Source organism: Ranitomeya imitator, chromosome 4 (genome assembly GCF_032444005.1).
Source record: "Ranitomeya imitator isolate aRanImi1 chromosome 4, aRanImi1.pri, whole genome shotgun sequence".
In the NCBI taxonomy this organism is placed as follows: Eukaryota; Metazoa; Chordata; class Amphibia; order Anura; family Dendrobatidae; genus Ranitomeya; species Ranitomeya imitator.
In genome coordinates, this window is record NC_091285.1 from 407941869 (window position 1) to 407966778 (window position 24910).

General features: G+C 39.3%; 1 protein-coding gene across 1 annotated transcript in view; it reads left to right on the top strand.

The window, feature by feature from the left end:
- The window catches only part of LOC138676256 (collagen alpha-1(VII) chain-like), an 831262-nt gene that overhangs the window by 296865 nt on the left and 509487 nt on the right, over window positions 1-24910 (top strand). Inside the window, exons 27-43 of the mRNA XM_069765365.1 lie at window positions 3124-3141; window positions 3633-3659; window positions 4453-4524; window positions 8458-8538; window positions 9584-9610; window positions 11287-11331; window positions 11951-12019; window positions 12239-12334; window positions 12685-12711; window positions 14299-14352; window positions 16723-16794; window positions 17242-17301; window positions 18424-18459; window positions 22525-22569; window positions 22669-22704; window positions 22813-22857; window positions 24202-24237. Of these exons, the coding sequence (XP_069621466.1) occupies window positions 3124-3141; window positions 3633-3659; window positions 4453-4524; window positions 8458-8538; window positions 9584-9610; window positions 11287-11331; window positions 11951-12019; window positions 12239-12334; window positions 12685-12711; window positions 14299-14352; window positions 16723-16794; window positions 17242-17301; window positions 18424-18459; window positions 22525-22569; window positions 22669-22704; window positions 22813-22857; window positions 24202-24237 (846 nt within the window). The remainder of the gene's footprint in view (window positions 1-3123; window positions 3142-3632; window positions 3660-4452; window positions 4525-8457; window positions 8539-9583; window positions 9611-11286; window positions 11332-11950; window positions 12020-12238; window positions 12335-12684; window positions 12712-14298; window positions 14353-16722; window positions 16795-17241; window positions 17302-18423; window positions 18460-22524; window positions 22570-22668; window positions 22705-22812; window positions 22858-24201; window positions 24238-24910) is intronic.

Consider the following 24910-nt stretch of genomic DNA (forward strand, 5'->3'; position numbering starts at 1 on the left):
AACTTTACTCAAGCAATTGCTTCCGGAAGCTCAGCTCACATGATAACTGAGGCCTGGCTGTCGTGGCCAGGAGTGGTTCCCGCACTGCTCCTAGATGTATAGTCCCTTAAATATAATGATCGATATTGATCACAACATTTAGGAAGCTAAATCTCTCATGCGATTACCCTCCCTAGACATCATCACAAGGGCCCAATCGTCATCATGGCAACCCGAGGTCATCATGAAGACCCCCAAGTCTGCCAGCTACTGCAAGCCAGTTATACCTTGCTTCTGTCAGTGTAAGGGCTCGCTTTCCTTAGCCTATAATATTGAGGAGTGCAAAGTGAGAAAACATCACATTACTCTCTGACTTATTTAATGATTCAGTGCTCATCTGCAAATTTTTTCTCAGCTTGGATCGGACTGAGAAAAAAAATCACAGCATGCTTCGATTGTCTGTGAGAATCGGATCACACTCGCTAATGCAAGTCAATGCGTGCGAGAAAAAAAGCGCACAGCACACAGAACATGTGTGTGCCATTCGATTTTATACACACATCTCAAAGGAAACCCGGCATTTCATCAGCCAAGTACAGTAAATTCACAGCCCAAACTGTGAGAATAGAATAGATAGAAAGATGTCAGTGAGATATATACTGTATTTTTCGGATTATAAGACACACTTTTTTCCCTTAAATTTGGGGGGAAATGGGTGTGTGTTTTATAATGTGGATATACCTTACCGGCTGCAGGCTGGGATGAGAGGGTGTTTGGATGTGCGGTGTGGCCCGCCGCTGTGGGTGTTCGGTGCTGCGGGTGTCCGATGCTGCAGGGGCTCTGCCAACATCTTGTATAAGCTCAGAGCCTCCACAGTGACATGGTGTCCTATGCAATGGATTGGACTCCGAGAAAATGGCTGCCGGCTGGGGGTGGCGCATGTGCAGATGGATATCTCGGCACCAAGATCTCGGGAGATGAGATCTCAGCGACTCGGGGTCCCCTCTATTTTTCATAATCACCAACGGCTAAGCGGACAGCTGTGAGCTGATATTAATAGGCTGAGAAGGGCCATGGATATTTGCCCCTTTCCAGACTAATAACACATCCATTAGATGTTCAAATTTTGGCACTTAGCATCAGCTCTTCCTGATTTCCCTGGGGTGGTGGCAATCAGGGTAATGAGTTTGGGGTTCATGTCAGCTGTGTAATATCCATTTACATCAACCCCAGGGGTTAGTAATGGAGAGGTGTCTGTCAGACACCCCCATTACTAACCTCGTAGTCAATAGACAAACTCACACACACTCACATACACAAAAAAGTTGTTTATTTGTAAAAAAAAAAAAAAAAAACACTCCCTAACATTTACCCTTTTACTCATTTATTAGCAAAAAAACAATAGCACAAGGTCAAATCTGTCACTCAGTGATGGTCTTTAGTAAGGAAGGAGAGGCCTGTGACCCCAACTATCCCTGTCTCGGGGGTACTCTTGAAGAGAGTCCTGAGTTTTTGATCTTTCTATGCTCCTTTTAAAACCCTGATCTGTCTCCTCCCACACCCCATGAAGCATGGGGCAGAAATGTAATATAGACAAGACACAAAGACAAAACTGGGATAACAAACCTCTATCATACAAAAGTACTAATCAACAATAGGAACAAGGATAGGGACATGAAGGAATAAAAAAAATGGGATAAGGACCAGGAGATAAAATCACAAGCTCTACTTCAACCACTTAGCTCTAGCACACAGCACAGGAAGATTAATATTTCATTGGCAGGGACAAGAAGGTCTGACCAGTTTTTATAGGAAGAGGTAATGACCAGATCAGAAGCAGCTGAAACAGATCTTTATGTTTCTGACCAGCATAGAAAGGGTCGTTAACCTCTTCAGCACCAGAGGAAACTAAATCCATTTAATATGGGACACCACTCACACCAAATGAAGACCTACGATTCATTACCATACGTAACCGTCTAATGCCAGATCTTCCATGGGGACATGATATCCTTGTGACAACAGATGTCTGCTTTCCCTTAGCTGGTAATTAAAAATTGCAGGGGCCCACGCCATATTTTTAAAGTAATTATTTATATATAATAGGTTATATAAGGCTAAACAACCGTTAGTGTCATATGAAAGGCACTGAAAGGTGCTAGTTTATTATATGTAAGGGGCTTGTGACATGAAATATCTATGGGATATCTATCCTATTTTATCTATCTACCATATATCTGTATATAAGATTGCTTTATTAGTTTGTAAACTAGCTTTACATGACAGAATTATAGTATGAAAAAGCTGTGGTTAAAAACGCTTTGCATATGGATTGCCTATGGATTATATATATCATATGGATGCTAGGTGATGAAAAAAAATCGCACACTCGCATTGCACTCGATTGACATAAGTTGAAACATACAGATTCCACCTGTCTAACTTTTCAGGAGCAACATTGGCGCAATTTTTGTCTACTAATGTGAGCGAGCACTAATATTGAAAGGTATTGCCATGGTGGTACATTGAAATGCATTATATAAGCGATGAGAGTGATAAACATTAAAGTCTCAAAGAGGGATAAAGTAAAATTAAATTGCAATTTTTTTTTTTTAAATCACAATACTGTGTATTAAAAAATGAACAAATATTATACCCATAAATATATACATACGTTTTTGTAAAAACAAAAAGAAACAAAGTACACATATTTGGTACCTCTGCATCCAGAATTACCTAATCAACAAAACTGTCACATTAGTTAACCCCTTCAGTGAACACCGTAAAAAAAAATAAAAAGCAAGGCAAAAAACCCTGCTTTCTCATCATACTGCTGAATAAAGTGGGGAATAATATTTAATTTTCTGTATTTATTTAATGCCTCATCACTACCTACTTCCTTTAATTCTCTAAATGCTTTCTTTTTGTCACTTATTGCGCCCCTTACAGCTCTATTTAGCCATATTGGTTTCCTCCTATTTCTAGTATGTTTATTCCCATACGGTATTTACTGTGCACAGGTCCTATCCAGGTCAGGGGCAGACATACCATTGGTGCATGTCTCTATCTTCCTTTTGTGCAAATTACAAAATGAGATTTAACATTAAATATAAATATTTAATACAATTTTATTTTACTCTACAGGGACAAAAGGGAGAAAGGGTAAGTTGTCATTGAATTTTAGCATTTCCACTATTTGCTCTTAGATCTTAGGTATTTCTGCTTTAAAGGGACTCTGTCACCTGAATTTGGCGGGACTGGTTTTGGGTCATATGGGCGGAGTTTTGGGGTGTTTGATTCACCCTTTCCTTACCCGCTGGCTGCATGCTGGCTGCAATATTGGATTAAAGTTCATTCTCTGTCCTCCATAGTACACGCCTGCGCAAAGCAATCTTGCCTTGTGCAGGCGTGTACTATGGAGGACAGAGAATGAACTTCAATCCAATATTGCAGCCAGCATGCAGCCAGCGGGTAAGGAAAGGGTGAATCAAACACCCAAAAACTCCGCCCATATGACCCAAAACCAGTCCCGCCAAATTCAGGTGACAGGTTCCCTTTAATAACACTCCATTTAAATCCAATAGATAATTCACAAATGTAGATTTCATTTTAGATATATTTGATTATGATATTGTTTTATTCTTTTATTACAGGGTGAAAGTGGTCCTCCAGGACAAAATGTAAGTTTGTAAAAGTATGATATATTTAAATTAATGTGCAGGTCCCTTGTCTTATAATATATTACTTCAGTTTCACCTTAAAACGTATCTGTTATTTCTGGCAATTTTACAGTGTAAGCTATATTTTGTGTACATTTCATGAGGAATAACACTGTTCATGGCCATTATATCCTGCCTTTTTCACCAGTATTCTACTGTGTGCCCTCCTTCTCTAATTTTCTGATCTGATGTATAGAGACTAGATGCTATGTCTCTCATACACAGTACAAACTGAGAAATTAATTACCACTGTTCTTTTGCTTTGGCATATAGACAAAAGCAGCACTATTAGCATTAAGAACATTTTACAGAAGTACTGAGCCTGTGTAGCTGTGAATCAAGCACCAAAGAAAGGTTCGGCCTTTGTCTGCTTGGTTTCTAACTATGTTGAGTGCTCCTCACTCTTCACCACCCTCTTCTTTCCATAGAGTTTAATATGCTCTGTGTATTGATACCTTAGTGACCTGGCATTTTCCTTTGATCAAGATGGATTTGAGCAGTTGTACAGCATGAATGTTCAGTTCTGGAGGTATGGGGAGGAGAAGATGTGTCTTGAAAGTGGAGAAAGAAGAAAATAATTTTTAGAACATATACAGTATATAAAATAGTTTCTTATATTTGCTTTTACTATTGATTTATGCAATCTTTGTTGAAATGACAGGGAACATTTAAAAGGAAACATCACTGTTTTAATCACATCATTACATTATGTTTCTATCTGTTTGATGGAATCATGTTTTCTCTATGTCTACAGGCTTTCACAGGTTTACAGCCTGGGGGATTTGATCTCTTCAACATGAACTCTAAAGGAGAGAAAGGAGAACGGGTATTATGATATTCCTGAATTCATATGTTCAAACTAATATAACCATGCTTCTTAAATAATGTGCTATATCCACATTTAAAATGAGTCATGGGGTTGGGTAGATATGTCTTTTTCATATTTTCATGAGTTCGGAATAGATGTTTCAGAACATGATGTTTAGTTTATCATTTAGTGGTTTTCCACATTTTTTACAACTAGCGTTATTTTTCCACACACGTCATTATTATTATTATTATTATTTATTGTTATAGCGCCATTTATTCCATGGCGCTTTTTATGTAATGAGGGGTATACATAATAAAAACAAGTACAATAATCTTAAACAATACAAGTCATAACTGGTACAGGAGGAGAGAGGACCCTGCCCGCGAAGGCTCACAATCTACAAGGGATGGGTGAATACAGTAGGCGAGGGTTTAGCTGGTCATGCAGCGGTGTGGTCGATCGGTGGTTTCTGCAGGTTGTAGGCTTGTCGGAAGGGGTAGGTCTTCAGGTTCTTTTTGAAGGTTTCAATGGTAGACGAGAGTCTGATATGTTGTGGTAGAGAGTTCCAGAGTAAGGGTGATGCGCGAGAGAAATCTTGTATGCGATTGTGGGAAGAGGAGTTAAGAGGGGAATAGAGAAGGAGATCTTGTGAGGATCGGAGGTTGCGTGCAGGAAAGTACCAGGAGACAAGGTCACAGATGTATGGAGGAGACAGGTTCTGGATGGCTTTGTATGTCATGGTTAGGGTTTTGTACTGGAGTCTCTGGTCAATGGGGAGCCAGTCAAAGGATTGACAGAGGGAAGAAGCTGGGGAATAGTGGGGGGACAGGTGGATTATTCAGGCAGCAGAGTTTAGAATAGATTGGAGGGGTGCAAGAGTGTTCGAGGGGAGGCCACAGAGCAGGAGGTTGCAGTAGTCAAGGCGAGAGATGATGAGGGCATGGACTAGGGTTTTTGCAGATTCTTGGTTGAGAAATGAACGGATTCGTGAAATATTTTTGAGTTGAAGTCGGCCGGAAGTGGAAAGGGCTTGCATATGTGGTTTGAAGGAGAGATCAGCGTCAAGGATTACCCCGAGGCAGCGAGCTTGTGGGACTGGGGAGAGTGGGCAGCCATTTACTGTAATGGATAGGTTCTTTGTAAGTATGATGAATTCTGTTTTGTCCATGTTAAGTTTCAGAAATCTAGCGGAGAAGAAGGATGAAATAGTGGACAGACATTGAGGGATTCTGGTTAGTAGGGAGGTGATATCTGGTCCAGAGATGTAGATCTGTGTGTCATCAGCATAGAGATGATACTGAAAGCCATGAGATTCTATGAGCTGTCCCAGGCCAAAGGTGTAAATGGAGAAGAGCGGGGGCCCTAGGACTGAACCTTGTGGGACTCCGACAGATAGGGGGCGAGGTGAGGATGTGGTGTGTGATTGGGAGATGCTGAATGTCCGGTCTGTTAGGTATGATGAGATCCAGGATAGGGCCAAGTCTGTGATGCCAAGGGATGAGAAGGTCAGTAATAATAGGGAATGGTCCACTGTGTCAAAGGCAGCCGACAGGTCCAGGAGGAGGAGGACAGAGTAGTGTCGCTTGCTCTTGGCGGTTAAGAGGTCATTGGTGACCTTAGTAAGGGCAGTTTCAGTGGAGTGGTGTGACGAGAAGCCACATTGTAAGTGGTCAAAGAGGGAGCAAGAAGAGAGATGGGAGGACAGTTCAAGGTAGACGTGTTGTTCCAGTAGTTTGGAGGCATAGGGGAGAAGTGATATAGGGCGATAGCTAGATACAGAGGATGGGTTATGAGAGGGCTTTTTGAGGATAGGTGTGATGGAGGCATGTTTAAAGCTTGAGGGGAAAACACCAGTTGTTAGTGATAGGTTGAAGAGATGGGTTAGGGTTGGGATGAAGACTGTGGTGAGGTTTGGGATGAAGTGGGATGGGATCGGGTCAAGTGATCTTGAGAGTAGAGTGGAGAGTCGATCTTCTGTAATGGTGGAGAAGTTGGTTTTGGAGGTGGAGGGCTGGGAAGTCGGGAGGAAGGGCTCTGGGGGTGTTGACCAAAACTGTCTCTGATATTATCAATCTTCTGCTTGAAAAATGAGGCAAAGTCTTCAGCTGAGATGAGTGGGGAGGGAGGAGGTGCTGGGGGACGGAGGAGAGAATTGAAGGTGTTGAATAACTGTTTAGGGTTGTGAGACAGGGAGGATATGAGAGATGAGAAGTAGGTTTGTTTAGCTGTGGCGAGTGTGGTCTTGAAAGTAGTGAGGGACTGTTTAAATGCGATGAAGTGCTCGTTGGAGTGGGATCTTTTCCATCTGTGCTCAGCAGCCCTGGAAGCTCGCCTACGTCAGTAGATTATGTTTGGTGTATATGCATGGAAAATCTGATGAATAGATCTAACATGCCCATGAATGTCAATTGGCACAGGATGAAGTCAGCTGTACTTACTCTTGTCAACACGTGTCCTGTAAGGTCTCTCAAGCCTAAAAACTTGGTATTGGACTGAAGAGAGTATGATTTTGTGGTTATAAAAGTGAAATAATATAGTTATATCCTGCAAACTAACTTCCAACATACTACACTTAAAGTGGTATGTCCATCTCCAAAATCCTATCCCAATATGTAGTAGGTGTAATAATAATTTTAGCAAATATCTCTGACATGTAGTATAGTTATTTTGATTAGTTATGTCGCTTACCCCATGTGCAGGGCATTGCAGCAGCTAAGGCTAGGTTCACACTTGCGTTGTGCAGTCCGTTCAACAAATCAGTTAAACGGACTGCACTAACGCAAGTGCCAACTTTAGCACTGCGCTAGCGCAGATGGAGCATCTGCTAGCTCCATCTGCGCTAGCAGTGCACTAGCAGTGACGGACCCGGAAACGCTGCAGCCCGCATCTCGGGTCCGTCACTCAATGACGGCACATCGCTAGTGCACGCCCATTGTGGGTGATGCGTTCGCCATTGCAAGTAATGGCGGCGTTAACGGACTGCGCTACATCGCGTTATGCCGTGGTGTAACGTAGTCCGTTAAACGGGTTCACACAACGCAGTGTGAACCCAGCCATAGGTATCCATGGTTAAGGCCACTCAGATAGTGACACTTAGTTCTTAATGGTCGTAACAATGGATAGCTAAGCTATGGCAATGCCCTGCACATGGGATAAGCGACATAACTAATCAGAAGAACTATTCTATATTTTAATTGGATGTATTGCTAATATTAGTATTATTATTATTATACCTACTACATGTTGGGATAGGATCTTCGAGTCTTCGAGATGGGAGAAGAAAGACACTTTAATGCAACAAATAATTACAAATAGTAAGATTAGTTATAAAAGATGAAAATGTCTCTTGTAGCAAAAAGTTGTCCTGAAAGTAAAGAATTCAGTGATGTATGATCAGCACAATCACTGCTCATCTTACAACTCAGTGCCACCCTCACAGGCACTTGCTCCCCCTGCAATTACTGCTGCTCTGTGTGAACCAAATGTCTTCCCATTCAAGGCCTCTGTTCCTCCTCAGGCAGCTCTAATAGTAGTGGTATATAGAAAATCTCAACACCAAGACACATGTATCATCTGATTAAAAGGGAGAGGTCCCCACTGTTTTATGATTACAGAGATATCACTTTTTATAAAGATTATGAAGTCACAGAGGACAACATCCTAGATCGTGCCCGAGTTCTCCTTATATCGCTCTCATCTTTTGGAGCCTATAGTAAATATTGTTGCAAATGAGTTTTCACAGAAGTATCATTTAAGACTTGCCCTTGTTTTCTTTCTAACTCGCTTCCTTGTAAATGTACTTATTTTTTCAGTAGATTTTATAAATGATTTCTGAACATGTTTGTTATATTTGTAACAGTTTATTAATTATAATAATGTCCTTTTTTTTAAAACAACCATAATGATGATAATAATAATCATCTTCATCATCATCATCCATTTTTCTAGGGTCTACCAGGCCAAGATGGTATTCCCGGCCTTCCAGGACGTCCTGGTCGAACAGGCCCTCCAGGTCCACCAGGTCTTATGGTAAATACATTATGATTCCAGTCTGTACATTCAAGTATGTGTGTTTGACTATGCAAATGGAGTAAACAGGCAGGGGTTGCTTTAACAAGATAACTCCTGTAAAAGACAGTACCCTATTTTGTACTGTTATGTCATATTCATAGGATAGGCAAAAGAATATTGATGGGTGGAAATCTGACTGGTGCGAATCCCACAAATCTTGAGATTGAAGTGACCAAGGTGTCCTTGTCTATTTGTCCTGCACAGTGATATTTTCAACTACCCTCTTTGTAGGGAGGTACCACAGTTCCCTACAAGTAAACTAGCACTGCGGTCATGCATTTTGACAGGATAGGTGGGAGTCCCGGTGCTCAGACCCAATGATCAGAATGTTATCACTTTTTTATCAATATGCCATCATGAAAACCATTTAATATAAAAGGTATTAACATAAATCTAAGTAGAATCATATTATACTATAGAAGTATTCTGGTTACAAGTTAGCACTTATCCACATGATACCTGAAAACTTCTACATTGGTTCGGATCTGACTGTTGGTGATCAGTCGTAGTGATGAGCGAATACACTCGTTACTCGAGATTTCCCGAGCATGCTCGGGTGTCCTCCGAGTATTTTTTAGTGCTCGGAGTTTTAGTTTTTAGCGCCACAGCTGAATGATTTACATCTGCTAGCCAGCATAAGTACATGTGGGGGTTGCCTGGTTGCTAGGGAATCCCCACATGTAATCAAGCTAGCTAACAGATGTAAATCATTCAGCTGAGGTGAGGAAAATGAAAACTCTGAGCACTAAAAAAATACTCGGAGGACCCCCGAGCGTGCTCAGGAAATCTCGAGTAACGAGTATATTCACTCATCATTAATCAGTCGGGTTTTTAGCGGTCAGACCCTTGCAAATCTAGTAGTTCTCACCTGACCTTGGGACTGGTAGAATACTGATGTAATCTATATGAATTTTATTACATAGATTTATATTTATGTTCCATGTAAATAAAATAGTGTATGATTGAACATTAACCTAATATTATATGACTTTGTTTTTTTTAGGGTCATAAAGGTTTCCAGGGAGACACTGTAAGTATTCAAATAGAATTAAAGTCTATGATTACTTTCCCCAAAGACTCAGCACCATTCAAGTGATTGGGATTGAGTTGCAATACCAGACACAGCCCAGGAACGATGGCAAAGCTGTTTCTGGACAAGAATCAAGCAGTAACTAAGAATGACATTTAGTGATTAGCAAGTGTGCTCGTTACTCGAGTTTTCTGAGCATGCTTGGATGTTCTCCGGGTATCTGGGGCGTGCTCGTAGATTATGTTTGTGTCCCCGCAGCTGCATGATTTGCGGCTGTTAGACAACCTGAACACATGCAGGGATTGCCTGTTTGTTAGGGAAACCCCACATGTATTCAGGCTATCTAGCAGCCGCAAATCATGCAGCTGCAGGGACTCAAACATAATCTACGATCACGCCCAAGATACACCCGAGCATGCTCGGAAAACTCGAGTAACGAACATACTCGCTCATCACTAATGACATTGAAATAGGTATTACACACTGAAGACTCACAGAAGCTCATATGATATAAATTAAAAAAGCTAGATATTGAAAATGGGAAAATAAAGTCAAGACCAAGACTGACTTTCCTGAACCTCTCCCCTGTTGAACAGGGGTACTGAAAGCATGTGTTTTTGAAGAATTGTGCAAAGACTTTCCGTGATGATGATTTTGTAGCCATATGGGTCAATTTTTAGACTTTTGAACACTTGCTTTTGCAGAGGGTTTTGAGGACTTACACTATTGACTTATATTGTCTCCATTGGGTTATTGGTTTGATGCTATACTGAGCGTATATGTTTGAGTTAGATATAGCCATTAGATTCCAATCTGCTATAATATTTTTTAGTAATACATAAAAGTCTGCACAAACAAATTAAAGACAAACATCACAAACTATTATTATAAAAATGGAACATCCGTGTTTCATTTTTGTGCAGTGAGTAATCAGAATCAAAAGTTCTTGAACTTATATCCCAGTTCCAGGCCTGATTCTGACTGCCAATTTTCATGTATGTGTTCTATCTGCAATTTTCAAGGATAGAATGGATGCACATTATAATTTATAGGCTAGTCACATGTCTGTGTTATTTTTTATGGAATAACTATTCGGCAAAACAATGGAGCCCTGTTTTGGATCCAAGTCACAGATAAAATTTGCCAACTCAAGTCAATGTGTCTGTGAAAAAAGCGAATAGCAGTAGGATGCTGTATATGTTTTGTCCAAGCACTGTTTATTTTTTTACTGTTTAATGGAGAGAACAAGTTTTGAATTGTTTTGCATAGAAGAAAAACAAAAGCAAGACTAATGGTAAAAACAGACACATGGCACAAAAGTAGATGAAAATTGGATGCAGCACAATGAGGAAAAATTATAATTTTTTTCTAGTTAGCAAAAAAAAAAGGACATTTGAATTAGCCATAAAGGTGGGGCAAGTCATTGTAAATGAACCATGCCCACCTGCACTGGCAGTTCTGCGATTTCGGCAGTAAATTGTGTATCAATTGGCCACTGCGAGTGGCCCGAGTGTGCTGCGTAGTCATACTGTCTGGTTTCACCCTAAAAACTTATCCAACATATCCAATCAATTCATAATATTTGCTTTTGACTCGCAATACATTTGGTAAAAAGCATATTCTCCTATTTTATGTTTTCAGCAGAAATTCATAATGCTACCATTTATTTATTATAGGGGCATCAAGGTTACCCAGGATCCCCTGGGCCAAAAGGGGACAGAGTAAGTTTTCTCTACATCTTACATCTTACAGACCATGCACAAATGTGGTCATCTTACCACTGTAGTATATGGAGCATACAAAGACTGCTAATTGTGGGTCCACCTATAGAACTCTATTCTTCAGATAAGTGAGGACTCAAAGGTGGGGTGGAACCTTCCTATATTTGGCATATATGTCATATTCTTTAGAATATACTTGTTAGCTGAGTGTCGTTAAGCTAACATTTTCTATTTTTCAAAAAATTTGTAAGATGCTATTTAAACATTCTTCATAGGATTTTTTGAGGGAGTTAATTTATCCTAATAGATTATCCAAAAAATATTTAAGTATAAAAGATCATGCTCAGGTGTGATCATCTCTCCATTGAATGATGTGGAGAACTAAAAATTGTGCGTGTCAATAGACCTCTATTCTCCAGACAGGTAAGGGTCTCAGAGGTGGGACCTGAACTTCTTTTGCATTTATGTCATACCCTTTAGAATACTCCTGTAAACTAAGTGTAAGTTAAACTAACACTTTCTATAATACCATAAAATCAGTTAGGGTTATATAATATATCATTGCTATAACTGTAAAAATTCTCCTTAGATATGTTTTTATTTTTCAATGTTATCATAGGGGGAACCTGGCTATGTGCTGGGAGGACTTGATGGAATGGCTGGACTTGGTGGAATTCCTGGATCTCCTGTAAGTATATGTGTCCTTTACTTTAATCTTGCCTAACATATTTTCATACATTCTTATATTTTTATTTGTCCTTTTTTTTTTCTTTTATTTATTGGTTTATAGAATAAAAATTTGCAAAATATGTAAGGAAATAGAGTTCAAAATTCATTGGTGTCAGTTTTTAGACCATGCATGTAGCAGGCATACTTTTATTTTTATATTTTCACTTATCATTTGCAGGGCTCCAAGGGTCATCCGGGTTCCCCTGGACATCCAGGACCTCCTGGTGTTCCAGGATTCCCAGGGCCACAGGGACCCCCAGGAATTTCTATCAAGGTATGTGTTACTGATCAACAACAAATTTCTGAAACTTCTCACACTTTAGGAGGGATGGTGAACTGTGCCTTCTTGGGCGAAAATTGTCTGTAGCATATACATGAGATTTCTTTAAAACCTATGCAAGCCACAACTAACCTAATATTTAGCATATTCCGTTGCATATGTGCCCCTTCTACTTGTACCACATTCATAAATCCAGCTTCAGTAATAATAGCAACAGGTGTTTCCACATTGTGACCGATCTTTTCATTACTTAAAGTACTGTAGATCCACGACATCCCCTCCCAAAAGTATGAGCACAGAATATGCTATTTTATTACTTATTAATAAATTATCTTTTTTTACAGGGTGAACCTGGTGAAACAGGAAACCAGGTGAGAATATTTGTTTTGAGTGATTCATTTTTCTTTGTTTTTTACATTTCATATTTCCTGAATATTATTCTCCCATCTATAGTTCTGCAGAATTAATAAAAATCAATACTTTATTATTACCATAAATTATGCTACTTTTTTATTACCAGAAATTATGTCAAAATAATCTTTTTGTTCCTAAAATGATAAGTTAATGTTAAAAAAATATTTTTGTCACTTGTTAACCCTCCAAGGACACTACAAACTGATAAAATTAATATTTTTGCTTTTTCCTCTGTACTTTTAACTATGTGTATACTGTACTTGTCGGCGATAGATCAGTTATGCTTGCTTTTGCATTTCATAGTGGCAATGTAAGGCTACGTTCACATTTGCATTGCATCGGGCGCAGGTTCGGCGACGCATAGCGACGCATGCATCATGCGCCCCTATATTTAAAATGGGGGCGCATAGACATGCGTTGACTTGCGTTTTGTGACGCATGCGTCAGTTTTGGAACAAGCGTCAGGGCGCAGAGGACGCTGCATGTTGCATTTTTTTTTGCGTCCAAAATCAAGCCAAAAATGGACGCATGCATCACAAAACAATGCGTTTTTGCATGCGTTTTGCATGCGTTGTGCATTGCATCGACGACGCAACGCCCAACAACGCAAATGTGAACGTAGCCTAACTACAGTGCCCTGCAACACCTAAAGAGAACCTGTCAGGTCCCCTGTGTTCCCAGAACCATGATCAGTTATGTCTGTCGATCTAAACACCCTGCCTAACAGTTCCTGTATTATATTACACACATAAACAGATCTAGTTGCGGGAGTGTTAGTGTTGCCAGACTAAATGGCCCACTTAGCATGTTATTACGCCCCTGTGGCTGTGATAACATGACTTACAAGAACCGGCATCATTGCTAGAGCTATAGAAACATTGCGCATGGCTTCAGGGAGGTGCACAGCACACATCAGTAGTGAGAAGACTGAAGTCGGGACGCATACAGCCGGCTTCAGAGGCCCAATGATGTGGGATAAAGAAGATGCACGCATGCACAAGGTTCCTATAGCTCTGGCGATGACGCCGGCGCTTGTAAGTCATGTTATCATATCAGGGGCATGATAACATGCAAAGTGTACCGACTAGTCTGGCGACACTAATGCCCCATTGACTGGTCAAACGCTTCATTTACATATCATAAACAAACTTTAAAAATATTTTTTCTAAAGATCTGTGTATGTATGTAATATAACGCAGGGACTGTTAGGGTGTTTACATATGCAGACGAAACTGCTGGTGGTTCTGGGGGCACGGGGACCTGACAGGTTCCCTTTAAGTAGTTTTCCCTCTAAGAGGTTATCACAGTTCAGATAAACTAGGACAAAGATGTAAAATAACTAAGTAAACATTATTTACCTATTAAATCGGATGCCACTCCAGCAGGAAATGGTAAGTCATACTTATTTTGGTCAAACTTTCACCTGCCGTGGCCCTAGTTTGTTCAGATCTCAGACAGAAACCTCTTTACATCTGAGGTAATAGCTATTTATCTAAAATAAATATTATGGTGCAATACTAATGTAGTAAACCAAATTTATATAGGGTGCTCGGGGGAAACCTGGATTAAAAGGAGACAAAGGAGATTCGGGAGACATTGTAAGTTAACCAGAGTTAATATCCTTCATTTATGTTCTTTATCTTTCTTTTGTGATGTTTTAAATATGTGTATTGCATCTTTTTGACAATATATTATTTTCATAGAATATTTGTTGTATTTTTATTAACAAATTATTATGGGTTACATGAAGCTACCTTAAGCTCAATTTTTTCCCATCAACTCTTTAAAACATATTGAGTTAGATTTAATTAAACTGTATAGGTTTTAGACTGTGTAAATTTAAACTATGTGAAAGTGGATCTCTGCTGTGTGACAGTGGTGTTAAGACCTCAAACCGCATTCTTAAATGAAGTACTGACCTATCAGCGTTATGAGTGTGTTTAGTGTAATCCATGATGACGTCAGCGCATGCCGCGACTGCCTTTCTCATGTGATGGAAAATTCCTGGAGGTGCTGTTGACACACATGCGCTGCTTTCCCTATCTTCAGTACTTCTGATGACGCTCATACTCTCAAACGCTTGCGTTCCACACCTAGCTGTCAAGAATGTCTCCAGGAAGTTTCCATCACATAAGAGAGGCAGTCGCGGCATGCGCCAACGTCATGATGTATTACGCTGAACACACTCACAACGCTGATAGGTCAGTACATCATTTAAGAATGTGGCAGCCCCTCACCCCAATATGTCCCCTGAAGAAGCTGGCTGTGAAACGCACGTCGGGATGAGGGGTTGCTGAGGTGACCACTCTATAGGACTTACCAGGTGTTAGGTGTCGAGTTCCCACCACTGCACAGGGTGAATCTCAAACCATGTCCTCTGCGGTCTCCCATTTTTCCACAGCCACAGAGGAGCCTGCTCAGCAGAGACATCGGTCCCAGCGTCTTACTCAAGCTGATGCTGAGCGTCTGGTTACTGCTGCCATCCCAGGTTCAACTATTGTAACCAGCATTAATCAGCAGCGAGCAGACACTCCAGGGACTGAGTCCTGCATTTTGTCAACTGAGCATGCCCGTGGGACAACCACACATTAGAGGTCGGGCGTCACATGCTCAGGTCCTGAAGCGGCCCTGATTGGACCATTGGGAAGGTCCCGGAAGGGCACAGCTATAAAAAGTTCATGCGATAGCATAAACCTAATATTCTGTGTGTGAGAATGCATGTTTGTTATCTGGTGAAAGCTCCTAATCATCCCCTTTTGCAAAATAAATCTTGCCAAATCAGACAAGGTGATTTTCTGGATTTGTTTTCTCATTTTGACTCTCATAGTTGTGATCTACCTATGATGTCAATTACAGGCCTCTCTCATCTTTTTAAGTGGGAGAACTTGGACAATTGGTTGCTGACTAAATACCTTTTTTCCCCAATGTAAATATTTAAAGCTACAGTATTATATAGCTTATTACCTTCATTCCATCTTATTATCTACACCTAGCGTCCCTTATTTTGGCATCTCTGCTTTTCATCATTTTTTAATGTATTTATGATTGAATAAAAATTTTATATTTTACCCCAATGGATCGCTTCGCTATTAGATCCCTCATTCATGGGGGTCGGATTTACTGAATTAACATGCAGCAGCCATCAAGTTCATTTTGTGCATGTGCAATATTTTAATTTATTTGTCCCTATATTCTCACACTTTGTCAATAAAGACTGGGACTATTAAAGATAAAGAAAAGTTAGATGCTTTTACAACTATGTATTTCAGTAATGTTAATATTGGTTTCTGGACAAAAAAGTTGTCTTCTACTTTAAAGGGTTGCTCGTGTCTTATTTCAGGAGTGCACCACACACCAGCCTTCTGACTTCATGGGGGTCAGGCGCTCCTTCTACAGTGACAATTTTGGCCAGCAGTATCGTTGTGCTGTTGGCTCGAACTGTATGCTGTCAATGTTGCTATAAGAGGGATTGCGGAGTGGAACTGAGCTGGCCGGTATAAGAGCTAACAGCGCACCCCTGTGACTGGACTCAGTGCTGTGCTTAGAAGCTCAATAGAAAAGAGCTTGTGAGCGCAGCCCATGTTTGATCACCGCTGGCAGTAGTGGCTTGTACCCTTGGCAATGACCAATAAACATAAATAAATAACAGGGTTACGAGGATAATGGAGTCAGTGAGAAGTATCAAATTCAAAACATGCTTACCGTAATTTCTCTACCAATCTTTAACCCTGCTGTTGTCTTCGGTCAAAAACGGCCGACCTTTAACTTCAATATTCTTTAAAATATTCAAAATGCGGCTCTGAAACCCGTGGCCGACCGACCCATCCTCATTTAAGTCAATCAACCACAAGTTTCAGAACCGCATCTTGAACACCCCAAAAAATACCAAAGTTCAAAATCGGTCTCCCCAGACCGAAGACAACAGCAGGGTTAAACAAGAAAATAACTCTTTAATGTTTGTAATACAGGGCAGAGCTGGGTTGCCAGGTCCCATAGGACTCGATGGTCTCCCAGGACTTCAAGGAATAAAAGGAGAAAAGGTAAATAATACATGCGAAGTAAGGAAGGTTGGTAATGGAGCAAGATCAGTTTTATAAACATTTTAGACTCTGTACACACTAGTGTCATGAATCTGTTTGCCAAATCTTTTTAAAAATGACATTTGGAAATTCCAACAGAAACATTTGAACTGCCAAGGTTCTGTTACTTTTTGACAAATTTAGTGCTGTAGACTGCGATATTCTTGCCAGAATCCTTGATGGGTACTCAATAAATTAAGTAAACACAAGTATGAAAAGACCCTAACACTAGGAAAATAAGTAATCTTTCTCTGATTTACAAAGTTTCCCATACTTCAGAATTATCTTATTTCTGTTTTTGTTTTTTTATGTGAAAAAATTTCATTTGGAACATTTATCTATGAGAAAAACTATTAAATTAGTTTCCACTGTTTTTGCATCGGTTTTCATTATGTTTTTTTTCTATAGGGAGAAGCAGGCATTGGCGTTCCTGGAATACCTGGTTTAAAGGGAATGTTAGGTGAAAAGGTGAGTATTCTTTTGAATGTTTTTTGGTGTGACTTACCTACCCACAAAAATAGCTACGCTAATTGTTTTTGTTATGTAATAAAAGATGATGAGCACTAAGATGGCAACTACAGAGGTGATTGTGGGGCTGGTGGTTGTCACTGTAATATATTAGTAGCCACATAATTGGGGCAAGACCAATGAGCTGACAGAGGGAGAACCCTCTCTCGAGCTAACCATTTAAATGCCAGGGTCACTTTTGGTTTTGGGATCTAAAGAGTTAAACTGTAGAGATTGTTGTTCTTGCTGGTAATTGCAGTTTCAACAGGGGCCTCTAGTAACATCTGGGCTCCTGCCACTGATCGTGGGGGTACAATGAGAGAACTCGTGTGATCAACATGACCTATTGAATTGTTAAGGAGCACAAGTTAATCAAAGATTGTGATGGATCTATAGGTCCTATATAGGTCAAATAGCACAATGGAATGAAAGGGAATCTGTCACCTGTTTTTTGCTACCCCATCTCAGAGCAGCGCATGTTGTAGAGGCAGACACTCTGATTCCGGCATGTATCGCTTATTGGACTGCTTGCTGCAGTTTTGATAAAATCACTCTTTTATCTGCTGCCGATATACCAGTTCTCTGAATGCTGAACGCTGTATAACTCCACACACACCACTGATTGGCTGCTTTATGTGTTTGCTGTGCGTAGGCAGAAAGCTGCCAGTCAGTGGTGAGAGCGAGGTTGTACATAGAGCATGAATATGGAGGACTACATGGAAGCCGGTTTACTAGTCCTCTCGTGATAATCTCCAAAGATTTTATTAAAACTACAGCAAGCAGCTCAGCATCACATCAATAGAATCATGGCTCATGTCTCTGCATTATGCTGCTCTAAGATTAGGGGAAAAAAAAACTGGTGACAGATTCCCTTTGAATATACAATAGTAATAAACACAAATTACGGGAAATGTAATTCAAGTAGAAAAGTGAGGACTGGCGCTGCTTGCGGTCTATAGGGACTTTTCTTCTTTAGTTAACGTTTTTTACTTTTTGTCTTGTAAAATCAGTTTCTGTTGGAAATGTTTACACAATTCATCTTGTAAAGTGTTATATTATGGTCATATATATTCTTATTGCCAGGGATCTATGGGCCTTGCAGGACCTTCTGGAAAAAAGGTATGTTTATATGCTTGAAAAATAGATTATCTCAGTTATCACGTTTATCTGAATTCTTCATTAACTTTAATACAGCTAAAGCCAGCTCTAGTAACTTTCAGAATATGTTTAGACTAGTTGGCCCGTGCGAAATTTTGTCGGGGGCGCAGGCAATTTCAGGAAAATTAAGCTGGTCAAATGTAAATGTATTTAATGAGGTGATGAACACAGAGAGGTATGTGTCTCACTGACTCACTCACTATATGTGTGTTTTCATGAATATTTGAGCCCGTGGATCCATTATATGTCCATTTTGCAAGCCGGCGAGAAAATCTCGCTGTACGGATGTCATATGAATGTCACATGGATGCTTACATGCGAGAAAATCGAATCCTCGCATTGCACACGGATGACATACAGATCACTGTTCAGGGAACATTTCTGCGATTCTCATCCCTGTAAAACGGACCGATTTTTTTTTTATACGTTGTGTGTGACTCCAACCTAAAGGAGATCCCCCAACATTAAACATAATGGTATTTTACTTACTGATCAGAAGGGGTCTGATTGCCAGGACCTTGCAAAAGAACAGGGGCAGCAGCATCTTTTCTCCTCCACAGCAGCACTGCCATCTGTCTGCAGTGTAGGGAAGTGCAACACAGCCCTATGTATGTGAACGAAGCAGCTCCCTGTACAGCAGTGCCACTATGACTGTAAAAATGATGGAGAATTGACCCCATAACTGAGAATATTTACACCATTGCATAATAATTTAGAATATCCCTTTAAAAAAACTAATATCTGCAGATTATTTTACCTTTTTTCCCCCTATGGTTGTTTTTTTTTTTTTTTTTCAATTTTTGCAAGGTTTTTTCCACCATTCTCTCCCATCGGGAAACAATGTACAGTCTGAGTTATGTCAACGCAGCAGTTTTTTACTTGGAACCAGAGGTGACTCCAGGTCACCAATAAGCTGCAACCTTAGAAGGAAGAGAGACTTTTATATGACTGTCTAATAATACAGAAAATCTGATGGTTCAGAACCTGTCCGGTCACTTTTAGGCTGCATTAATCTATATCTTCAGTTTTAAAGCTGAAGTCTTAAACAGGTAAAGTTTTACTTTTATTCTACTTCCACATAAGTAGCAAATATTTTACATGTACCTGCCTGACATCGGCTGGGCAAGGAGTTCGGCAAACTGGAAAACCCCCAAGACAAATGTTAGGGTTTGTTTCAGCTTTGTGGTAGTGTGGTGCCACCTGCAGGTCATTTTTCTTTACTGCAAGTTTATGAAAATTAATGTTTAAAGTGTATTTTGTGATTACAACATGGATGTGTGGTTTGTTTGGCTATTTTCTTGCTGAAGGGGGCAAGTTTACATTTCAAATGGTGTATCAATTGTGTGTGGGTGCAGTATGAACGGAGATACAAAGTAATCACCGAAAAAGAGTGTTTTGAAATAATATAGAAGGATATACAGAATTATTTTGGTGTCACTGATCTAAACTAATTTTACAACTGTTGCCAACAGTTTGCTTATCATTTTTAAGATTTTTTTCTTGATTAGTTTTTTTCTGAGATTTTTTTTTGTGACATTTTGAACTTCATGTTATCGGTAAAATTTCTTTGATACGACTTGCATTTATTTATGAAAAAATGGAACTATGGTGAAAATTTGGAAAATTTAGCAATTTTCAAACTTTGAATTTTTATGCCCTTAAATCAGAGAGATATCACACAAAATACTTAATACATAACATTTCCCACATGTCTACTTTACATCAGCACAATTTTGGAAACAATTTTTTTCGTTAGGAAGATAAAGGTTGATGAGCGATTTCTCATTTTTACAACACCATTTCTTTTAGGGACCACATTACATTTCAAGTCACTTTGAGGGGTGTGCATGACAGAAAATACCCAAAAGTGACACCATTGTAAAAACTGCACCCTCAATGTGCTCAAAACCACATTCAAGAAGTTTATTAACCCTTTACATGCTTCACAGGAACTGAAGCAATGTGGAAGGAAAAAATGAACATTTAACTTTTTTCACAAACATCTTACTTCAGAACCAATTTTTTTTATTTTCACAAATGTAAAAAACAAAATTAACCACAAAAGTTGTTGTACAATTTCTCCTGAATACGCCGATACCCCATATGTGGGGGTAAACCACTGTTTGGGCGCATGGCAGAGTTCGTAAGGGAAGGAGCGCCATTTGACTTTTTCAAGGCAGGTTTGATTGAATTGAGATCGAAGGCCATGTCGCGTTTGGAGAGCCGCTGATGTGCCTAAATAGTGGAAACTCCCACAAGTGACACCATTTTGGAAACAAGACCCTAATGAAACTTATGTAGATGTGTGGTGAGCACTTTGAACCCCCAAGTATTTCACAGAAGTTTATAACGTAGAGCCGTGAAAATAAAAAAATCATATTTTTTCCACAAAAATTCTCTTTTTGCTCCAAAAATTGTATTTTGCCAAGGGTAACAAGAGAAATTAGACCCCCAAACTTGTTGTGCAATTAGTCCTGAGTATGCTGATACCCCATATGTGGGGGTAAACCATTATTTGGGTGCATGGAAGGGCTCAGAATGCAGGGAGCACGTTTGCCTTTTTAATGCAAAATTGGCTGAAATCAATGGTAGCACCATATCGTGTTTGGAAACCCCCTGATGTACCTAAACAGTGAAAATCCCCCAATTCTAACTCCAACCCTAACCCCAACTTACCCCTAACCCTAATCCCAACCCTAACCATAACCCTTACCACAAACTTAACCCCAACACATCTCTAACCCTATTCCCAAACCCAACCATAACCCTAACCACAAACCTAACCCTAACACACCCCTAACCTAATCCCAACCCTAACCCTAGCCCTAATGCTAACCCTAACACTAACCCTAGCCCTAACCCTAGCCCTAATCCTAACCCTAATGCTAACACTAACGCTAACACTAACTTTAGCCCAACTCACTTTAGCCCAAATCTAACCTTAATGGAAAAATGGAAATAATTTTTTTTTAAATTTTATTATTTTTCCCTAACTAAGGGGGTGATAAAAGGGGGATTTATTTAATTTTTTTTATATTTTGATCACTGTAATAGGGTCTATCTCAGTGATCAAAATGAACCAATAGAAAAAATTTCCTATTGTTGCCGGGTGCCGGCTGGCAGATCTCGGCGGTCGCACTGCGCATGCGCCTGCTATTTTCTCCCGGAAGAAGACTCCGGCAGCCCGGAGGGCATCATGGGAGGATGGCATTGACTCCAGAGGTACAGGGGTGGGTGATCAGGGGACCGGGGGACCCTATCTCTCTCTACTCTGGTTTGCAATCAAATCAGAGGAGAGAGAAATGAAGTGGAAAATCTGACTTTTTTTTGCGGTTGCCATTATACCATTAATAATGGCGATCTCAACACCAGGGTTGGTAAAAACTGACCCGAAGTATCCTTAACTGCCGCCGTTAAAAGGAGTATCGGCGGTCATTAAGGGGTTAATCTTTATTTCAGAAATAAAAAATGCATGTTTAAATTAGCAACTTTGTAATAATTCTTAAGGGAGAAATATTCTTTCTCCTCTTTCATCATTCAATTTCAAAAATCTCAATTCATTGGTAAAGTCTGTGTTCAGTGAAGACATTTTCCCATTACTGAGAAAGGAGATGGCGGTTACTACTGAAGAGATTCCATGTAGATAGAATAGATAGAAGGGGAGAGGCTCTGTCTTTAGCTCCTGCCTCCTACATAGAATTGTATCCGTAGCAGCTCATCTCCTATCTCAGTAATGGGAAAATGTCTTCACTGAATGCAGATTTTACCAATGAATTGAGAATTTGGGTAATCACTGATCAGTCAGAGAGGAGAAAGAAGCAGATTTCTATGATAAGATATATTACAAAGTTGCTTATTTACATATGTACCGTGATTTATTAAATAAAAATTAAAATGACAGTTACTCTTTAATTACCAATCCCACACATGCAATTCTGAAATTTACTATAGGGCATGAACTTTTAAAACTAAAAAACAGAATGGTATCAATAATAAAAATATTGATTCTTCTCATTTTACTTTTAGGGTGATCAAGGTTTACAAGGAATTGATGGAGTTGCTGGTTTAAGGGTGAGAAAATAAAATAAAAAGTAGACACAGTCTATTAGGATGCTATATAGAAAAGTGACATTAAATATATAATCATATTATTATTTTTTTTTTTATTAGGGAAAGAAAGGTCAAGATGGAGAGAAGGGGGATAAAGTAAGTACAACATATCCTCACTTTTCGTTCAATCTCTCACTATTTTTATTTTAACAACTTGTTATCAATAATGACAAATTGTAATAAGGAAGAAATGTTTATTTGCAGGGAGAGCGCGGTGATATTGGACCAATTGGACCTGCTGGGAGAGCAGTAAGTTAAATATTGCTGGGTGAATTGATTAGGTCTATATGAATAAGTCTTTGTGCATTTAATATTAGCAAATGTTATTTTCTACAACAAAACATTTTTTTTCTTAGGAAAATTATATTGTATAATAGTTTTTAAGTTGTATTAGACTTCGTTGTTTGACATTTTGGGTTGAAATAGGTAGAAATTAAGAAATCTACTAATACAGAATGTCGTCCTTAATTATGGTAAATTTCATATTGAAAAGTACAAAGAAGAATCAAAACTTCTAAACACATGAGCTTACAAATAACCTGAGAAATTCAGAAATTAAACTATGCTGCCTCAATTTTGCCATCAGTAAGAAAAAACTGCTTATTATACTGACTAGTGATGAGCCAATATACTCGGTACTCGAGATTTCCAGAGCACGCTCGGGTGTCCTCCGAGTATTTGTTAGTGTTCAGAGATTTAGTTTTCAGCACCGCAGCTGAATGATTTACATCTATTAGCCAGCTTGATTACATGTGGGGATTCCCTAGCAACCAGACAACCCCCACATGTACTTATGCTGGCTAACAGATGTAAATCATTCAGCTGCGGCACAGAAAACTAAATCTCCAAGCACTAAAAAATACTCGGAGGACCCCTGAGCGTGCTCGAGAAATCTTGAGTAACAAGTATATTCGCTCATCACTAATACTGACCTAAAAGGCTACTGTTAATATATAGACTCAGTCATTACTAATTATTACTAGTGTTTCTAAGCCTCGTACATATTTTTGATAATGCCTATGTGAGCCTATAATGTGCCAAAAAGTTGATACAACATCTAAGTAAGGGTTCATGCACGGAGGCACACAGCTGTACCGCGCCAAAGGACAGAGACATATGGCCTTGATTCACTGCAAGGCTCCTTAGAACTGAAACCACACAAAAAAAGCCACAGTAAAACCAAAAAATACTCTTGCAAAAAAAATAACAGTAAGCAGCAAGTGCTAATATAAGGATGGAAAAACACAGGGTATTTGGTTAATACGTTTTTTGCAAAAAATGTACCGTATATTAAAAGGCTCCTTAGAACGCTGTATTCAAAGGTATTCCTCTGTAATGCTTCTATCTCTGTATATAAAGTATCAAATGGAACATGGCAGGTTGTTTTTATGCTTATTTTAATGTTTAAAACCATAGGCGCACAATAGAAGCCGCATGAACCTCTATGGCAGCCTCATTACAGCTCAATATAAAACTGAGCCATAATAAGTCTGAGTGCATTAGTCCTTAGACTTACATGACTTACATGACTAAAACACCATCTATGAATTTTTCAGATATAAATTCATTCTTTAATTATTTTTTTTTAATTAGGGACTTCCAGGGCCTACAGGTCAAAAAGGAGACCAGGTAATTAGAAACTTTTATATTAAAGAGCAATGCATGCAAGGAGACCGACAATTCATTAAGACGCAGAGGTGTTCTTCACATTTGCTATTTCCCTCCTATATTTAAGTGTTCCCCCCCCTAATTTGTAACAATTTATGAGATAGAAAAATCAAGAATGCTTTCGTCTCTTGTCGATGGGATGTGTGAGATTGAAGCTTAGCCATATTCAAAATAATGTGAATAAGATAGACCAGGGATGTCAAACTCACAAGCATAGAGGGCCAAAATTAAAAACTTGAACAAAGTCGCAGGCCAACCTTGATATTTATTAAAAATATGTCTACAATTGAGGAAGTTTTTCCTGATCATCAAAGATAATAATGAAGGAAGCAAACTCAAAGGGTTGTCCCACAACCAAAGTATATTTTAATTAATAGATCTTTGAATAAAATAAACACCTAATTACAAATGGGGAATACTGGATTAATATGTGTTATGTAAGAGCAGGAAAAGCATATGGTCTAATGGCCTAATTTAAATACGTAATGACAAAGGATAAAAGATAATAGAAAAAATTGGAGTCTGGCTCAACAGGAATGGATTTCCTTTTCTTTTTTAAAAGAAAATATAGTGCATACAAAAGAAAAATTTACATGGTCGACATGACCCAGTTACCGCATTTCGACTGCATTAA